This window comes from Vombatus ursinus, unplaced genomic scaffold (assembly GCF_900497805.2).
Source record: "Vombatus ursinus unplaced genomic scaffold, bare-nosed wombat genome assembly UNPS02014323.1, whole genome shotgun sequence".
In the NCBI taxonomy this organism is placed as follows: domain Eukaryota; kingdom Metazoa; phylum Chordata; class Mammalia; order Diprotodontia; family Vombatidae; genus Vombatus; species Vombatus ursinus.
In genome coordinates, this window is record NW_020954101.1 from 5687 (window position 1) to 25963 (window position 20277).

The 20277-nt window shown below is 33.6% G+C and overlaps 1 protein-coding gene across 1 annotated transcript; it reads left to right on the forward strand.

Annotated features, from left to right (window-relative positions):
* Window positions 1–10590: 10590 nt before the first annotated feature.
* On the forward strand, window positions 10591–14531 carry LOC114042250 (olfactory receptor 10AG1-like). Its single transcript, XM_027860909.1, has 2 exons — window positions 10591–10603; window positions 13606–14531. Exons 1-2 carry the CDS (start codon window positions 10591–10593, stop codon window positions 14529–14531), a joined length of 939 nt encoding a protein of 312 aa, XP_027716710.1.
* The last annotated feature ends 5746 nt before the right edge of the window (window positions 14532–20277 follow it).

Sequence of the window (20277 nt, forward strand, 5' to 3'; positions counted from 1 at the left end):
TTTAGAAGTTTGTTAGTTGCTGTACATATATCTATCTGTATATTGTTCTCCTAAGCCAACAAGCCTGAATCTAGGACAGAGTTTGCAAGAACCATAATCATCCTCATGGAATAGTCTGGATATTCATAATTGGGAGTGGTGGACCACACCTGTAACCCCAGCTCCCAAGGAGGCTGAAGGTAGGGGAATCTGTTTAGTATGGGCGTTTTTAGCTTCAATGGACTAACAGTGAGCCCCCAGGTAGAGGAGGAGAGTAAGATTGTCTAAAGAGGGATTAAACAGTACAGATCAAAAACAGAGCAAGTCAGAGCTCCCTGGAAAAATAAGAAAGGAAAGTAGACAGTTAAGAAGCCCGAGCACTTTCACATGAGGTGAGCTAGAGGCACTTAGTCTTTTTTTAAGTTAGCATTTCCAAGTGGTTCTGTTCTGCACATATGACACAATAAATTAAGCATGCGTATTTCCTAATGCATATGATTAGGTAAACAATATGAATAATTATTCCTCATAAATAAATTAATATCCATCATGTTGAAAAATGAAAAAAATGAAATTGTACCCTCATTCTCTAAATCCAGGACTTTGGACATTACGCCATGCACCTATCTGTTGATATTAAGATAATACACCACCACAAACATGCACATAGCATGTCTTTGAGGGTTCATATTTAAATATATCAGGAAACTGTCAATAATTTTCCACTGACTACTTTTAAATAATCTTTTCATTGTAGAATGAGCATTTATAAAACTAATTCTTTCTTATACTTTTTTTCTAACTAATTATGCATTCATTCTCTTTTATTGCAATTTTCTCTTTCTGCTTGGCTAAACCAGAGAATCTTGGATACTGCTGCATTTCCTGACCAAATATTGCCAAATAGTCATTTTAATCATGTAGTGAAATGATGAATTAGAAGAATATATATTTTATCCCTATTTAAAAATGTTGTTTACATTTCTTTAAACTTTTCAGAAGGAATAAAAAGCTACAGATACGTTAAGCAGGTCATATTTTATTGTTCCTTCATAACCTCAGAACATAATATATTGCCCAACACATAATACATATTTATACAATTAATAAACATCTATGAAGTGATTATGTAAAGACTGTATCTCATAATAGGTTATGGTATTTCTTTAAATAGTAAAAGTTGGAACTTAATTAGCAAAGCTTAGTCTGTGTAACTTTCTAGAAGAAAAAGACAATGCATAAACTAGAACTTTTCTGGAATACCATTTTTCCCTTAAAATAAAAATGCTATTTTATACAAACTTATGGTTGGAATTGATGTTTGGGGCCATCATATCTGAATAAGAATTTCTTCTACCTCATATCAGAAATACATTTGGGTATGTATATATACATATATATACACACACACACACACACACACACACACACACACATATATATATACACACACCCACATATATATATACATATAAAATATATATATATAAAATACATATATACATACATACAAACAAACATACACATGTTAGTAAGCCTTTGCTTGAAGATTTTCATTGATGTGTGATCATAAATTTCAAGAAGAGCAATTTTGGGATGGGTCTCCTTGTTAGATTTTTTTTCACATTAATTCTCTTCAAAATCTGTATCCATTGCTCTTAATTATCCCAGGCAGAATTAAGAAGAATATGAAAAGGCCTTTCCACACATAAATACTCCATTTAATTGAAGGGAATAATTCAACTCTGCCTCCACTATTTACCTCTAATCTTCTCTTCTCTAAACTGATCATCACTTACTCTGCAATTATCATATACTTTGATTCTGAGAATCTTGCCATCCCTTAAAGTTGGGTTAAATTTATATTTTGGTGACCAAAAGACACAATTGAGCTTCTCTATATTCTGTCCCTATTTTGAAGAAATAGAAAGAGGAAAAAAAGTGTTCTAGTTTTCAGCCCATCAAGAAAGTAACATTTTTTTTTTACTGTTTAAAACCATTAAATACAGCATGAAAAGCAATTATTTCATTGCTGCAGTGAAACGAATATTGCCTATGTGCAGTGAATCACAAAACAAATGATTTAACATGCAAATAGGCATTCTCTTCATTTATTGAAATATTCATTAAAAAAATAGAATTCTTGTATACCTTTCTCCTAAGAAATTATTCCCAGCCAATCATTGGGGTACCTCTCACTAATTCTACCTTCATATTAATTGTGACTACATATCTCAAAAATATAAATTCAATATACATTTCATCTCATGCTATTAAGAACAAGTCTATATTTTATATAGATGTATAAGATATAATATAACATGACATAACATAACACAACATATATTCTATTCTATTCTGTTCCATTATATTTTATCATCTTGTAGTATAGTATAGTATAGTACAGTGTTATGTTATTATGTTGTGTGTATATATACATATATACATGTACATACATACACATACACATACCTACATACACACATATATACATACATATATACATACACATATCTATCTATCTATATCTATATCTATATCTATCTATCTATCTATCTATCTCTCTCTCTCTCTATATATATGATCTTCTATAGTGCGGTAAATGATAATGAAAGTAATGATCTAAATAATTCCGTCTAAGATCATGCAAATATAATTATCTATGATATGCATAAAGGCATAATCTTTGAATGAATCTGCCTAATAGTAAAATAAAGCTACCTAAATTGGTATTTAAAGTGGGACTGAGAGTTTCAGCAGTTGTGTGTGTCTGTGTGTGTAAAATAAGAGCTATCCCACAGAATAAATGTGACTAAGCTGAATTACACTGAACCATTTTAGTTTCTGGGGTGCTGGAAATGGAGAGTATTTCTCAACTGACTCCTGCATTGGCACACCGGAATACTTCGTTCTAACTTTTTTGAGTAGCATTTTTTTTTCTACTGCTTTGCTCTCTACACTTTATTTTTTAACAATATTTTATTTTCTCCAATTACATGTAAAAATATATAATTTTAACTATTTAAAAAAATTGAGTTCCAAATTCTCTCCCTCTCTCCCTCCCCTCTCCTGTCCCTGAAATGGTAAGAAATTTTATATAGGTTATATATGTGCAATCATGTAAATATATTTCCTTATTAATCATTTTGTGGGAGAAAAAAGAAAGAAAGCAAAATGTGGTATGCTTCTATCTGTATTTAGACTCCATCATTTATTTCTCTAGAGGTGGATAGCATTTTCTTTCTCCCTCTTTCATTATTTATTTGCGCATTTATATATCTTTTTGTGTTATGGATAGCCATATAATCCATCTTGAGCCATCTTGAATTTCTGAAATCAATTTTTTTATGAATCTAAATGCAACACTGTACAATCAAACCTACTAACTACTATACATTTGCATTTATTTAATTTCTCCCCTAAATGTTTGTGAACCTCAACACTGCATCCTGGACTCTCCCTTACTCTTTTTTAACACACTCACTTTTTGTGACCAAGGATCCCATGGTTTCAAGGATTATTCTATGCAGTCTCCTATGTCTACGTAGACAGTCTTAGTTTTTTCTCTTGATAATTATTTCTCCCTCACCAACTTCCCATTTGACGTTTTGGACTGGATATCTCAGAGATATCTCAAGCACGATGTGGACAAGAATTCATTGTACATGTCCCTTTTGGTTTCTTTTTTTTTTTTTTTTTTACAATTACAGATACATGAGAGTATTAATTTTCAAGTTTTGTCAATTTTATGTCCATGATTATCTCTCATATAATTTTTCTATTCACTTAACAAACACCTCCATTCAGATTCTCTTACTTGAACTGTAATAATGCCCTACTAATTGATCCCTCTTCCTCAATTATTCCCTTTCCAATATCCTCCACATTGCTACCAGATTTATCTTCCTAAGTTGCAATATGACTGTATCTTCCTTTTGTTATGATATCTACAAGTTTGCCAAACAATTTAACAAATTGTTAAATTTGATTTTTTCCTGTCAGTCTTGAGTTTTCTTGTTTTCCCAAAATCCCTCTGACATAAACTATTCTTATCATCTACCATCTTAGCAGTTTGCTGGGCTTATTTTCTCCAGTTTTCCCTCATTGTAGTTTCGTTATTCCAGCATTAAATATTGTTAGCTTTGCTTTTTCTACCCTCTCCTAGGATTTAATATACTGCTTTGCAAATATTAAATAATAAAGGAATATTTATTTAATGAACCAATAACATGATTTAATTGCTCAATATTTGTTTTATTTTTTTATTTTGTATATCTTTTCTTCCTTTATAGGCATTTCTAATTCAGAGATTTTAACCATGGCTAGCATTTACATAGTATATAAATATTTGCAAAGCACTTTAAATAAATTATTTCTTTTGGTAATCACAATTCTTTTAAATAGGTTCTCTTATATATCATCTCAGTTTTACAGATGAAAAGAGTTGGAGGCCCAAAAAGGTTAAGTGACTTATCCTGAGTCACACAGCTAGTCAATGTCTGGGACAATATTTGAACTCATGTCTTTCTGATTTTGAGTCTAGCAATTTATCTACTATTTCATATAGTATTTATGCTGAATTATTTGTTAATAGATAACTGAGTATCACAGTGCCCTAGCTAATTTTTTTAAAATATTACAATCATTTAAAAGTATATTGTAATTATTTATCAATTAATAACTTACCTAATTTTTCATATCACATTCACACATTCAGTGGAAAAAGTGAGTGATTCTCAAGGATATCATATTCAATGCAAGTGATTAATATACCACAAGCATAGAATAAGACTTGGAAGACATCTTAGAGACCATTTAGTAAACCCTCCCCTCACTTTGCAGAAAAGGAGACTGAGACAATTGTCAGTGAGTCAGTCAATAAATGTATTAAGTGCCTGCTATGTTCTCCTCACTGTGCTAAGTGACTTGTCCAAGTTTGCACAGGCAGCAAGTGACAGGTAGAATAAGGAAACTTATATTCAGACTTCCAATCCAACAGTCATTCCTCTTATCAAAATGCCCTTATTTTGATCTGTAGAGAAATGGTTACATTTCATTTTTATCTTTGTGCTTTTTCCCTACAATCTCTCACCACTCATATTCACACACATACACCTCCCTCCCCATACTACCATATTCACCCAGGCTCAATCCAATATAAAAATTCATTGGGGAGGGTGAACTAGATTAAGGGACAAAATGGTGGTTGTTGTCATGCCTGACTATTCATGTACCCATGGACCATAGCATACCAGGCTCTTCTATCATCTACTATCTCCCAAAGTCTGTCCAAGCTCATGTTCATTGCTTCAATGACACTATCTATCCATCAAACATTATTTTGTGAATAACCTGAAATTTTTTTTTAAATATTGAAAGATTTGATCTTCTTGCTGTACAAGAGACTCTTAAAGTCTTCTCTAGTACCACAATTCAAAACCATTGCTTCTGGGGCACTCAGCTTTCCTTACAGTCCAACTTTTACAGCCATGCATGGCTACTGGAAAAAAAAAAGACATGGCTTGACTATGCAGACCTTTGTTAGAAAGTTGATGTTTGTCAAGATTTGCCATAGCTTTACTTCCAAGGAGCAAGTGTCTTTTAATTTCATTGCTGCAGTCACCATATGCAATGATATTTGAGGTCAAAAATATAAAATCTGACGTAATGGTACCATGTGCCAAATCATTTGAAGTAAGAGGGGCAATTCAAATAATTTTAACACAGTAAATACACATTTGTAAAGGGACTGATCTATTAAAGATTATCTGCTAGGCATTGGGAATGAAAAGAAAATCAAGAAGCATACCTGACTACAAAGAGCTTATGTTTCATTGAAGGATACAAATTCACAGATGGAAAATTAGGCAATAGTCCTAGGGTCAGATGGAGGGAGGGAAGGAGAGAGGAAAGAAGGAACTGGAACAACTCCATACCAGTTTGGCTAGACTGCAAAGAGAATGAAATATGATGTGGTATGAAGGAGTGCATGGACATCAGATTGTAGGGTTTTCAGTACTTGGATATGTAGTTTTCATTTTTCCTGCAGACAATAGAAGAGTACTCTGGGTCTCATTACACCTAAAGAAAAAGTGTTTAATCATTAGCTCTGTTAATCATTATCAATGTCACCTTGTCCAAGTTAATTCCCCTGACTAGGACTTAGTTTCTTCCTCTCTAAAATCAAAGAGTTGGCCTAAAAGACCACTATGGCTGCTTTTACCTCTCAAATGATATCTAACCTTTAATAATCAATGACATATTGATACGCAGTAAAGAGCAAATCAGAGTTGCATCACATACAGGACCACTAAGCTCATTTCATTGTCCATTGCCAGGCTCTTTCCCAGATATATGTACTTACTTGATTCACCCTGTTGGGTGATTTGTAAGTGAGGATAATATGTAACATACTAGGTATCATGGAATATAGTTAAAAGAGAACAGTTTTATGTCAGGGAAAATAATAAATATGAGCTAGTCCCTGTGCTAAGTGCTCTACAAATATTATCTCATTTGATTAGAAGACTTTTATTCATATAGTCTCTGCTGTATTTTATCTATCTGCCTTTTTCTACAACAAATGATTCCAGTCTTCTTCCCAGGCATGGACAGAGAGGTTCATACTTAATGTTGTTTTCCACAATGAGATGTTAAAAAGAAAACAACACAACAATAAAAACAAGGTTTATTCAAAGTTTTTTTTTGGGGGGGAAGATGCTGTTTTTTTTTTCCCACTTAGTAGTATTTTTTTCAATTACATGTAAAGATAGTTTTCAACATTCTTTTACAAGATTTTGAGTTCCAGTATTTTTCTCCCTCCCTCCCCTTCCTCAAGACCATGCAATCTGACATAGCCTATACATGTACAATCATACTGAACATATTTCCACATTAATAATGTTGTGAAAGAAGAATCAGAACAAAAGGGAAAAACCATAAGAAAGAAGAAAAAAGAGAGAAAGTAATGTACTTTGATCTACATTAAGATTCCATGCTTCTTTTTCTGGATATGGATGGAATTTTCCATCATGAGTCTTTTGGAATTGTCTTAGATCATTGTATTGCTAAGAAGAGTCAAGTCTATCAAAGTTAGTCATTGCACAATGTGGCTGCTACTATATACAATATAATCCTGGCTATGCTTACTTCATTCAGCATCAGTTCATGTTAGTCTTTCAAAGTTTTTCTGAAATCTGTCTGCTTATCATTTCTTACAGAATAATAATTTTCCATTATATTCATATACCACAACTTGCTCAACCCGTCTCCAATTGATGGGCTTCCCCTCAATTTTCAATTATTTGACACCATATAAAGAACTGCTATAAATATTTTTGTACATGTGGGTCCTTTCCCCTTTTTTGTGATCTCTTTGGGATATAGACCTAATAGTGGTATTGCTGGATCTAAGGATATGCACAGTTTTATATCTCTTTGACCATAATTCCAAATTACTTTCCAGAATGGTTAGATCAGCTCACAACTCTACCAACAAATGCATTAGTGTTCCAATTTTCCTACATCTTCTCCAATATTTATAATTTTCTTTTTTTGTCATATTAGCCAATCTGATATGTGTGAAGTGGTACCTCAGAGTTGTTTCAATTTACATTTCTCTAATTCATAGTGATTTAGAGTATTTTTGATATGATTATAGATAGCTTTAATTTCTTTATCTGAAACCTGCCTGTTCATACCCTTTGACCATTTAAAAAAATGGAGAATGACTTGTCTGCTTATAAATTTGATTAAGTTCTTTATATATTTTAGGAATGAGGCTTTTATCATAGACACTGTCTATAAAGAGTGTTTCCCAATTTTCTACTTCCCTTCTAATCTTGGTTGCATTGGCTTTGTTTGTGCAAAAACTTTTTAATGTAATCAAAATTGTCCATTTTACATTTCATAATGTTCTCTATCTCTTATTTGGTCATAAATTCTTCCCTTCTCCATATATCTGACAGGTAAACTTCTTGTTCTTCTAATTTGGTAATAGTATCACTCTTTAGGTCTAAATCATACACCCATTTTGACATTATCTTGGTATATGGTGTAAGAAGTTAGTCTCTGCCTAGTTTGTGCCATACTATTTTCCAATTTTCCCAGGAATTTTTGTCAAAGAGTGAGTTCTTATCCTAGAAGCAAGATTCTTTTGGTTTATAAAACAGTGGATTACTATAGTCATTGACTACTGTGTCTTGTGTACTAACCTATCGTATTGACCTAACACTCTATTTCTTAGCCAGTACCAGATAGGTCAGAGGATTGCCGCAGTTTTAGATATAGTTTTAGATATGGGTTAGCTAGGCTGGGGTGGGTGGTGCTGCTCTAACACATTGATTAGTATAATTCATTAGAACTGTGATAATAACTATCATGGCCATAGTAGTTTACCCTTTGTAATATATTTCCTTATAATAACCCTCGAATATAGGGAGTGATAGCATCATTATCTACATTTTATCCATGATGAACTTGAAAGTAAGAAAGGGAAAATGACTTGCTAATAATACATATCCAGTAAGTGGAACAACCAGACTAGATTAGTCCCTGTGGTTTTTGTACTACCTTATGCTGTTAAAGGAGGCTTAGAACCCTGGGGTTAGATTCTGAAGACCTGGCTTCTCATTAAGAAATGAAAAGTGGCTTGGGAGAGAAGCTATCCTTACAGAGAAAGGCAAGGTAGGAATCTTATCTATTTAAAGAGCTTTAACTGCTTTCAAAGGATATGTTCAGATTGAAGGTGGTTAATGCACTTTTTTGTTTTTTGAGGGGGCACAATTTAATGTTTAAGAGATAGACATATTTTTTTTCTTCATCTGACTTTTGCTTCAGTAGGTGTATGAAGGTCTTGATAAGGTAACTTTCTGTGAAGTCTTATTCACAGTTATCTTGCCACTTATAGCTTGAGAGAGCTAAACATGTCACTAAAAGTTTAAGATCCTTGCCAGCGTCATATACCTAGGATGTGGCTAAGAAAGGACTTGAGCTCAATGCTTTTTGATTATATGGCTTGCCTGTTAGCCACTATCTCATGCTAAATGCCTCTGAAAATATATATGTACATGTATACATCTGTACACAAAAAGGATAGCTGTGGAGACTATACCTGTGATTATTTTGGCATAAAAAATTTCCCTCTACCAACATGAGTCAGGACCTTTTCTGCAACTTAGAAAGTTATCTAGGGGTTAAGGAGGTGAGTAAATTTTCAAGGACAACAAAGATGTTATGCCTCAGAGGCAGGACATGTACTCAAATCTTCTTGACTTCTAGGTCAATTCTCTATCCAAAATTCTATACTGTCTCATGCACTTACTATAATTCTAACTCTATTAATCAAAGCTAGAAGCAGATGAACTTTGTATCATTCTTCCTGAAAAAAAAACAAACATTTCATTGTCACCTTCTATGTCTCTGATTTCAGGGGTGGGATTTTGTTTTGTCTACTTTGGTGGCAATATCCTCTAAGATCTATTTCTGTGATCCTATAAAGGGATCAAGATTTGGTAAAGTTCAATGGCATCATTTACATAATGCCCAGAGAGGTGTCTATTGATACTTCCATACAAATCTCTAGTTTAGATCTAAACTTTCTTTAGATTAAAATCATGAAGAGACCAAAGAACATAAAGGGCAGGATAACAGTCTACAGAGTGTATATTCCATTATTGAAGCAAGGGACTGTGGTGTTAAAGTAAATGTTAGTAATAGATTTTTACTGACAATCACCATCCATAAATCAAAGAGTGGGTAATGAGTTACGGGTCAAAAGAACACATATTATTTAAATAATCTGTTATTTACTGACTAAAGGAAACCATGTACTTTGAAAAGTAAACAAAGTCTTTAAGGACTCAGCTTTTATTACACAAATCCAGGATCAAATCATTCAACCTCCTAAATGCTTAGCAGAGGATGTTAAGAGCCCAAGGTCTCTCAGTTTGCTTTTTCATGATTATATCAATAGAATCAAGGCAGTCAAGTGGTACAGTAGAGTGCCGAACTTGGAGTCAGGAAAACTCATTTTCCTGAGTTCAAATCCAGCCTCAGACACTTATTAACTGTGTGACCCTGAGCAATTTACTTAATTCTGTTTGCCTCAGTTTCCTCATTTGTAAAATGAGCTGGTAAAGGAAATGGCAAACTATTACAGTATCTTTTCTAAGAGAACCTCAAATGGGGTCACAAAGATTTAGACATGATTGAAACTACTAAACGACAGAATACTACTCGAGAATAGAATTAACTTTTAGGTGTTTGGCCTCTTCCTGTAGATAGAGGTGAAAAAACAGCTCCTCAAAACTCTAATCTTGAGAATTTGAACCAATTCAATCAAGCAAAACAAAAATTAAAAAAAGAAAAGAAACAAGAGGACCATGGTTCCTTAATAATAGAATTCTCTCAATGAGGATTTTCAAGTCTTATTGCCTTTGTTTCTGATGTTGTGGCTATTCTATGTTTCAGGACAATATCTGTTATAGGGGTAGATGGCAGCTCATATCAAGATTGGCTTTGACTCACTCTACCCACCAAGGTAAGTTTGACAGCTATGAGTTAATTCACATAATAGTTCTTTGTAAATGGTTTTTGCTGATTCAATCAGCCATGAAGAAAAGCAGTATATGGCTTTAATGGTAATAATTGGCAAAAAGCAGGAAACTTGTTCTGTTTTGGTTTTTTTTTTTATCTCAGCATCATATATTATGGAAAGTTCATTTACTTAATCCCTTCATTTTACTGATGAAACAACTGTGCTTCCATAAGGTTGAATGAATTGCTGAATGGCATTTAACTATTATAGAGCAGACTCAGATACCAAACAAAGGTCCTTTAGCTCTACAGAGATACATTGTTCTTCTGGCTGCAATGGACATTATATGACCATCCTACACTGCGTACTAACTCCTTAACATGGAAATTTGGGTTCTGTTTTTTTGGTTTCTTTTTTGTCCTAAAGCTATCCATTATACTTATTATTCCATTGTGAACTGTTCAAACAAAAGTTCTTTCTGAATAAAATTCAGTTCAGGATGTTTTTTTAATAATCAAGAATCATAAGTGCCACAAAGAGAGGCTTGGGCCTGGGAATCATCGAGACCTGAGTGCAAATCTTGCCTCAGACACATAATCTGTGTGAATCTGGGGAAGTCATTTAAGCTCTGTCTGCTTCAGCTTTTTCAACTGTAAAATGGGATAATAGCACCTACATAGAAGGATTATTCTGAAAAGAAAATGAGATAATACTTGCAAAGTACTTATTACACTGCCTGGCACAAAGTAAGTGCTACTCAATATTTATTCCCTTTTCTAATAGAACTGGAAGGGAGTTTAGAGATAATCACTTTGGGGTCTCCCAGCTAAACTATATGAGAATATAAAAATAAGAGCCATTCCCCAATTGATAAATAAGATGTGAACCATTTTCAGAAGAAATAATCGAAGCTATCTACAGCCATATGGAAAAATGTTTTAACTCACTATTTATTGGAGAAATGCAAATTAAAATAATTCTGAGGTACTGCCTTATACCTACTAGATTGGCTAATAGGACAGAAAAGGGAAATGCCAAATGTTGGAGGGGATATGAGAAAAATGAGACATTAATGCACAGTAGGTGTAGTTGTGAACTGATTCAAGCAGTCTGTAGAATAATTTTGAACTAGGCCTAAATGGCTATAAAACCATGCATATCCTTTGACCTACCAATATCATTATTAGATTGGTATCCCAAAAGAGATAAGAAACAAAAAGGAAAAAGACTCATATGTACCAAAATATTTATAGCAGCTCTTTTCTGGTGGCAAAGAATTGGAAATTGAGGAGATGCCCATCAATTTGTGAATGACTGAACAAATTTTGGTATGTGATTATAACAGAATACTATTGTACTATAAGAAATGGTGAGCAGGATGCTCTCAGAAAAAAAAAAATCCTGGAAAGACTTACGTGAGCTGATGCAAAGTGAAATGCACCGTGTACAGAGTAACAGCAATATTGTAAAATGATAAATTGTAAATGACTTAGCTCTTCTCAGGAATACAATGATCCAAGACAACTCCAAAGGACTTATGAAGAAAAATGCTATCCCTCCTCAGGGAAAGAACTGTTGGTATCTGAATACAGATTAGAACATACTTTTTTTAACTTTATTTTTCTTGAGGTTTTTCTTTGGTATATGTTTTCTTTCACAACATGACTAATATAAAAATGTTTTGCATGACTACACATATATGATCTATATCTATTTAGCTTGTCTTATCTATGAGCAGGGATCGGGGTGGGGAAAGGGAGAGAATTTGGAACCCAAAGTTTTACAAAGAAATGTTAAAAATGTTTTTATATATAACTGGGGAAAAATAAAATACTAAATAAATTTTAAAAATGAAAAAAAATAAAGAGAAAGTATGTGAGAAGCTTGATGAGAGGGTATAGAGAATAATTTGTGAATGATCATATTACTATTTTGCTATAAATTCTTATTTTTATTTCTTTTGTATATATATACATTTAAACTCTAGATCCCTCCTCCCTGTATATTGTATAGAGAATACCAAGAGATTTACAGAATGCCAAGTGGATACAGAGACCAAAATAGCTAGTGAATCCAGATCTAGAAAAAAATTCACTCTTTTTTCCTGGGGGCACTTTTTTGGGGTTGGGATTTCCAAAAATCTAGAATATTTTTATAAAAATAAATATATTATGTATAACTATATTATTATTTATATATTGTATATAAACATGTATTATATATAAATATATGAAATAAAAATAAAATCTGCATTTTTTCATATTTTAAAATAAATAAGGCTTAGTTGTGGCCTGAAGACAAATATTTTTTGGATGATGATGTTGACAAAAATTCAGATTCACATTCTGGTACACATTACAACATACAGGTCCACACCAACTCTTCTCTACAGAAAATAAGAGCAACTCATATTTCTACCAAATCAAATTCACAATTGTTTTGTAATTTACAATCAAGGACAACTAATTGTTATTTTTAGAGTTAAGTGGCTCATGGCTTGTCCGGGATCACAGAACTAAGATGTGGTAAAGATGGGATTTGAGCTCACAGGGTTATGATTCTATTGTTCTCTAGTCACTCTCTTGTTCTGGTGGTTCACCTGAATGATGAGAGAAGGGACTGAGGTTGTAGGTGGGAGGGGTGGTGAAGAGGAAATCATGTGAATGGCACAAATGGTAAAAATTTGCATGAACTGCCAGAGTTCTACGAGCAGAACAGCTGGTTGGAGCAGAGACATGTGAGGACAAAGACAACTTAAAGATTGTAACCTATATTGAGTCCTTTGTCAGCTCTCAATTTTTTTATTCAGTGCTCATGTCAACTTGGCATCTTCTCCATACTACAAGCACTTAGTATCCTCAAGAATGAACCTTAGAGATTCAAATAGGCCTTCACAGGATAAAGTTGGGGAGTTAGTTAATTAAGGGGACCTGAGAATCTAACTATAGAATTTCAGAACAAGCAGTATCTTTAGAGATGACCTAATTTATAACCCTTAATTTTCTAAGAAGGAATTTGAGACCCAGAGAGGTGAAATTACTTGTCCATCCTAAATTCATTATTTTCACAGATGGAATACACAGAAAAAGTGGCAGAAGGAAATCTCACTGTCATAGGGGAATTTATTCTTCTGGGATTTTCTGAACTTCCCAACCTCCAAGGGTTTCTCTTTGGAATTTTTTTGATCATCTATATGAGTATCCTCATAGGAAATGGCCTCATCATTGTCATTACCAAGGTAGATCCAACTCTCCAAACTCCCATGTACTTTTTCCTGGGTAACTTTTCCTTCTTGGAAATCTGTTACACTTCAGTGACTCTCCCTGGAATGCTGTCAAACCTTTGGACACAGAACAGAGTCATTTCTTTGATGGCTTGTGCTGTACAACTTTCTTTTTTTCTTATTCTGGGAGTCACTGAGAGCTTCCTTCTTGCTGTGATGGCCTATGATCGTTATGTGGCCATTTGTAGACCTCTCTACTACCCTCTTATCATGAACCACAAAGTTTGTGTCCAGTTGGTGGTTGTTTCCTGGATGACTGGAATCCCTGGACAATTAATACAGACATATAAGGTAATTTCTCTTCCCTTCTGTTTTAATGAACTCAATCATGTTTTCTGTGATGTTCCTCCATTACTGAAGTTGGCCTGTGGGGATACCTCTGTGCAAGAGTTCTCTGTCTATGCTGTTGCTGTGCTACTTGGGATGGTTCCCTTCCTTACCATTCTTGGATTCTATCTTAAAATCATCACCACCATCCTGAAGTTGCCATTGATTACAGGGAGACAAAAGGCCTTTTCCACTTGTTCTTCCCATCTTATAGTTGTGGGTTTATTCTATGGGTCTGGCATTATTACATATTTGATACCCAAGTCTAGTCAATCAGGGATAGCAAAATTTCTGTCTCTTTTCTACACCACTGTGACCCCTATGTTTAATCCCATTATATATAGTTTAAAAAACAAAGATGTTATTGCTGCATTAAAGAAATTATTAATCAAATTATTAGCCTGATGGAGCAAATATCTATACTTCCCTAATATTGATGCTTCACTTTTAAACTAAATTTTAAATTTTAAAATTTTGAAATCTTAATTGGAATAATCCAAAGAAATCATCATTTTCTACCCATAACACCACAACATATTTGACAATATTTGATTTTGGACTTCTAGTCTTGGTGAAACCTCATTCTTCAAAGGCAGCCTACTCCATTTTGGGATAGCTTTCATTGTTGGTCAGCTTTTTTTTGAGCCAGGCTATCAGGGTTAAGTGACTTTCCTAGGGTCACACAGCTAATAAGTATCATGTGTCTGAGACTGGATTTGAGCTCAGGTCCTCCTGCCTCCCGAGGCTGGTGCTCTATCCACTGTGCCACCTAACTGCCTCCATCAGCTATTTTCTTTTATCAAACATAAATATGCTTCTGTGAAAATTCCATCTATTTTCAGGAGCTGTCTAGCTCCTTTTTGAAGAGGTGACATCTCATTAGCAACCTGACCATTCTCCCAAACTTTCTTTTTGTTCTGCCATGAAAGTCTACCATTGCCTTGCCAATTCTTGTGTCCTTAAATATCTATCCTGTCTCCTTGGAATTCTTGCTGTACTCCCCTTTTAATTCCTAACTTTTGTCTTCTCATTCTTCTCATACTTTTCTGCTCTAACCATTTTTCTTAACCTCAAAACCTTCTCCTTCAGTTTGATTCCTTAAATATCCTTCAATACCATCAGCTCAAGATCTTATTATTTTTTAAACTTCTCCTCAAGTCATCCCTCATTTCTTTTCTCCAAATTTAATCTCCAGGTTTCAGAATTCCAAAGTTCTTCAAATCACTTTCATAATGCAAGTTTATCTTTTTTCTATAGTTCAGGCCATTCTCCTTCAGCTACTCCTCATACCATTCTATCACAACAAACCTCCCACATGGAAACCTAAAAGTAGGTCCACTGTTCATCTCACTCAATATTATTACATTTGTCTCCAAAATCAGCAAAGAATCCATCATGGCTTGCTTTATTTTTGAACAAAATAGAGAACTAGAACCCCCTTGTCTTGATACTTCTTAATTTATACACCATAGTTTTGCATACTTATCTACTTCCCATTATACTGATCTTCCAATCCCAGGCATCAGTTTTCATAACTTTAAGTAAAAGAACTAGTGAAGTGTCCCATTCCCTCATGTTTCTGTTTTTATGTCTTATTAGGCAAATGGAAAGTTTCAGAATATTGAAATCACCTAAATGATATCCATAATCACTTCAAAAGAATAGAATAAAGAGATATTTGGTATGCATAAAGAAACTGTAATGCATTGCAAGCAAAGAATTATGCAAAATTTCATAAAGCATTTCAAAGAAATGTATGACTAAGGGATTAAAAAAGTGGGATGATGACATAAGGAGAATGAAGGACATGTGGACAGCCAAAATGTTCCCTTATTATCCATGCCATGCAAGAGAATGAGAAAAAAAAATAACCCCTTACTCGTTGGGCAGATGTTTTTGTAAACAGGTAAGAGAACATGGATGAGAGTTGGATAGAATAGGCACACATATCTGGCTTGTGAATCTACCTCATTGGATAAATAACCATTGATGAGATTATCGAACCATTAGAAGTATGGGAGCTGTAGGTATAAGATGTCTGCCAAATCTCCTTCCTCACAGAGCTTCATTCTTCACATATAATTGTTATTTTTCTTCGCCACAAGTTTTATTCCTATATGACTTGCTCATATAAAAGATGATTTTATTTTGTATCTTGGAACCATTATGTTATTATAATCTGTTTTTCAGTGTTCTCCAGTTTTCATACAATACTTATTCCTTCTAGTTTAAATGAAGCCTTCATTTATGACAATTAGTGATTTTTCTACATATTTCATAGACCTTATCTTCAGTCTGTATACTAACATAATCTTATTTATTTCAATATTCCCTTAGATGACTGCTAAAACTACCTCATCATACAAATTTCAAACATCTCAACCCAATGGCCTCTTACTCCATGCAACTTTGCTTATGTACACTAATATGGTGATAACATAAATTCCGTGTTTCATACCAGGATTAGGGGTTGTAAATATGGGCACTTCCATTCAGAGAATGATCTTCCATGCCTGAGAGGCCTCTCGCTAGCATTAGCAGAAGTGTTGCTTATTACAACAATACAAGTCAAAATGATGGAACTAAAAGCCACTGAAAAAATAAGCCACATGTGGATGTGGCCTTTTGCTCATTTATGTATCAGGTAGAGAGATGGATGGATGGATAGAGAGATAGAGAGATAGACAGAGAGATAGAGAGATAGAGAGATGGTTGTTAGTTTCAGTTCTTCACATAAGCAATGATGTTTTTAACATTTTTACATGCCTCCCAGAACCATTTAGAGGTCAAAGGTTCATAGGACAAATTTAAATTTGACTTTTGTCAAATAGTAGTATTTCATTATTTGTGTAATTTCCCTTTTGTGAAATAGTAATATTTTGTTTTCACAGCGATAGGGTATCCACACGTGTGTATTAATCTATGATCCTATATATTTTGTGGATAATAGGGTCTTTCCAAACTTTAGAAATTAAAGGTTAATGATGGCCAACAGACAACCGAAATATTTTAAGAATATCAAACAGAAATATAGGGACACGAATGCAGAGGTACATGTATAAGGAAAAGGACATATCAATACAAAATTATTTAGAGCAGGGCTGTTTATAGTAGTAAAGAATGGGAAACTAAAGAGTAGAATCATCTGTTGAATATAGAAATACATGGAAATGCTTTGTGCCATGAGAAATGGTGGAGAGAGTTTCAGAGATACCTTGGAAGACATATAATGATATAAAGTGAATTGAACAGACCCTGGAAAACAATTTACAAAATAAACATTTAGGAATTAAAAACAACTTAAGAACACTTGCAAGGTTTTATTAATTCAATGATTACCTATAATCCAGAAAAATAATAATGAAACAAAAATGATATTCATGTAGGGAGAGAGAGGTAATGGACTTGCGACTGAAAATGAGACATAGATCTTAATGCAATTAATATAAAAATTTGTTTTGTTAACTAGGCATGTTTGTTATAAGGGTTTTATTTTAGTTGTTCTCCTTGTTTTTGTTTTACTTTGCTTTTCATTCCCTAATTGGTGGATAGAAGCATGAGGACAGACAGAGTAAGGTAGGGGAAAATAAAGGTCATTGAGACATCATTTTTGATGCAGAGAAAAAAAATAGATAGTATGTCAGAAGGATAGAAACACATAATAGAAATATGCAGTTTTATACAGACTCCTTTTTTTCTATTCAACTATCTATATGGAAGTGTCCACTTTCTTTCATATTTGTTAAGTTTTTAATAAAACTGTAAGAATGTATGTGTATTATTATTTTTTCTGACAAAATCATTAAAATAATGAAACATGACTATGAATCATATAATAATTATCTTGCATAGCACTTAGAAGGATACTTTTATTCCACAATAGTAAAATATTTCTTTAGGTAAGAGGACGTTTTGGAAAATCCTTTAAATTTGTCACATTAAATGGAAAAGCAAAGATCTTTAATAATAAAGACAAAAAAATACCACAAATACTATCAAGTAAATTAAAAGAATGAGGTTATTTCTCTGTGGGTTGTAGGTTTACCAAAGTGGTAATTTAATGTCTTTTCCATTTAATGAAAAGTGGTAAAAAGGAAAAGAAAAAAAATAATCAAAAGAAAAAGATAAATTAAAGAATGAAAAATCTCTTAAATACTTACCATGATGAAAGCATTACTCTGAATGCATTAGATATATGAACACAATATATATGGATTAAATGTAATAGTAAATGGAAAAAAATGCTTTACAAATTTTAAAGTAATGTATAAATGCTAACTGGTGTTGTTGCTTCTGTTGTAGTCATCATTATTTTTTTTTTTGCTGCTACTAATGTCTTTGTGGTGGAAAACAAACCCCAGAGATTTTTTGCTGTCATGCAACTCATTGTACAATGGAGGACAAATTTAATAGCAGAGTTCCACTTCCAGCTTGATGGAAAAGATAAGCAGTCCTTCAAATGTAGTGACAACATAGATGGTAATATATCTTATTTCATATTATATTCACTGATAAAGCCATATTCATTTCTGAGTAGCTGTACCATCAAAATATTGTCTTTCAGGGGCAAAGACAAGAACAATGGAAAATGTACCGATAATAAATAATAGATAATAAATGTCTGATTTATGATGCAAACTGATATCTTTTCTTTACCCGTAATCTGGTCTTCTTGCCACTTGAATATCCTGTCTCACTGCATTATGTATCATATATTGCTACATCTTCCAAAAATGGAGGGGGGAATTTGTAGTGAATGCTCTATTTTATAGAAAAATTCTATAGAGGAAAAGGGGGTAATTGATAAAAAAGTTTGAGATTGTTATTTTTAATAATATGGTAGAAACATTTATTGCTTTTCTTATAATTGAAAATAAAATCGCTCTAACACTTTACCCCTTATTAATGATTGTTGTCATAAAAAGCTTATGAATTATGGAGAGAAAGTATTATCAGCCTTATTTTACAGAAGGCAAAAATGACACTGAGTACACGATTTTGTGACTTACCAACAGTTATTTTTCAAGGTAGTATTACTGTGGTCCTCTGAACCCTAATTTTGTAGCCTCAGGGTAAGTTATTTAATCTTTCTAGGCTTTAGTTCCTTTATCTGCCAAACAAGGAGAGGTTGGACATGGGGCAGATGACCTCCAAAGTTTCTTGAGGTATAAATCTGCACTCCTGTTATTTGAAGAGCCTATGATTAATAACCATTTATTAAGTTTGGAAACTAGAGTCCTTAACTATTCACGATATAAAAAAAGAATGGTTCAGGATCTTACTCTAAAGAAACAACTTAGGTATGATATAGAACCACAATGTTCTTAGCCATTATTCAAGATTAATTTGACCTTTGTTGTTGCAAAGACTATTATTACAAGATCATTGCATTTGGAGTTGGAAGGGACCAGATTTATCATGTAGTTCATCAACTATCATTTAGGAGAGAAGCAATCCAATTCTAAGAGAGGGAAAATCCCTGTACCATGGGAATGAAATTTGTCAATAACAGAACTAGAATTTAGTCATATGCTTCTTGGACTCTAAATTCAGTACTCTTCCAAGCCTAATGCTCAGCCTAACTTTTCTACAAAGGCATCAGTGATCTTTCTCATGATCAACACTGGCTCTCCATCTTTCATCTGCTGCCCTGCCTGGATTCAATTCCATGGAACAAGATGCACTTAACAGGCTAAGTTCATCACTTCTAAAATCATCATCAAACTGTTAACTCAAGCCTTGACCAAATTCCATCCCCCTCAGCCTCCTTTCCCCTCTGGCTGGAAAGATGAGAGGTAGAATAGCAAACTCCTCCAGATTTCTTCCTTGCAGAGGACAAAACCTAGACTCTCAAATCACTCCTTCTTGCATCTATTGCCCTGCTTGGTTCTAATATCATAGAACAAGATACCTCCACACTATGTATCCCATAGCATGCCATCTATCCTACTCCTCTGCTTTCCTGCCTATTTTTGCATGTAATCTCCCCCTTTATATTGGAAGATTATCGAGGGCAGAGATTGTCTTTCTTTTTATTAATTATATCCCTGGTGCTTAACACAGTGCCAAGCACATCATATGTGTTTAATAGATATTTATTGGATTGGATTTTTGGATTGGATTTTATTACGCAGACAGAAGGCTACTGAAG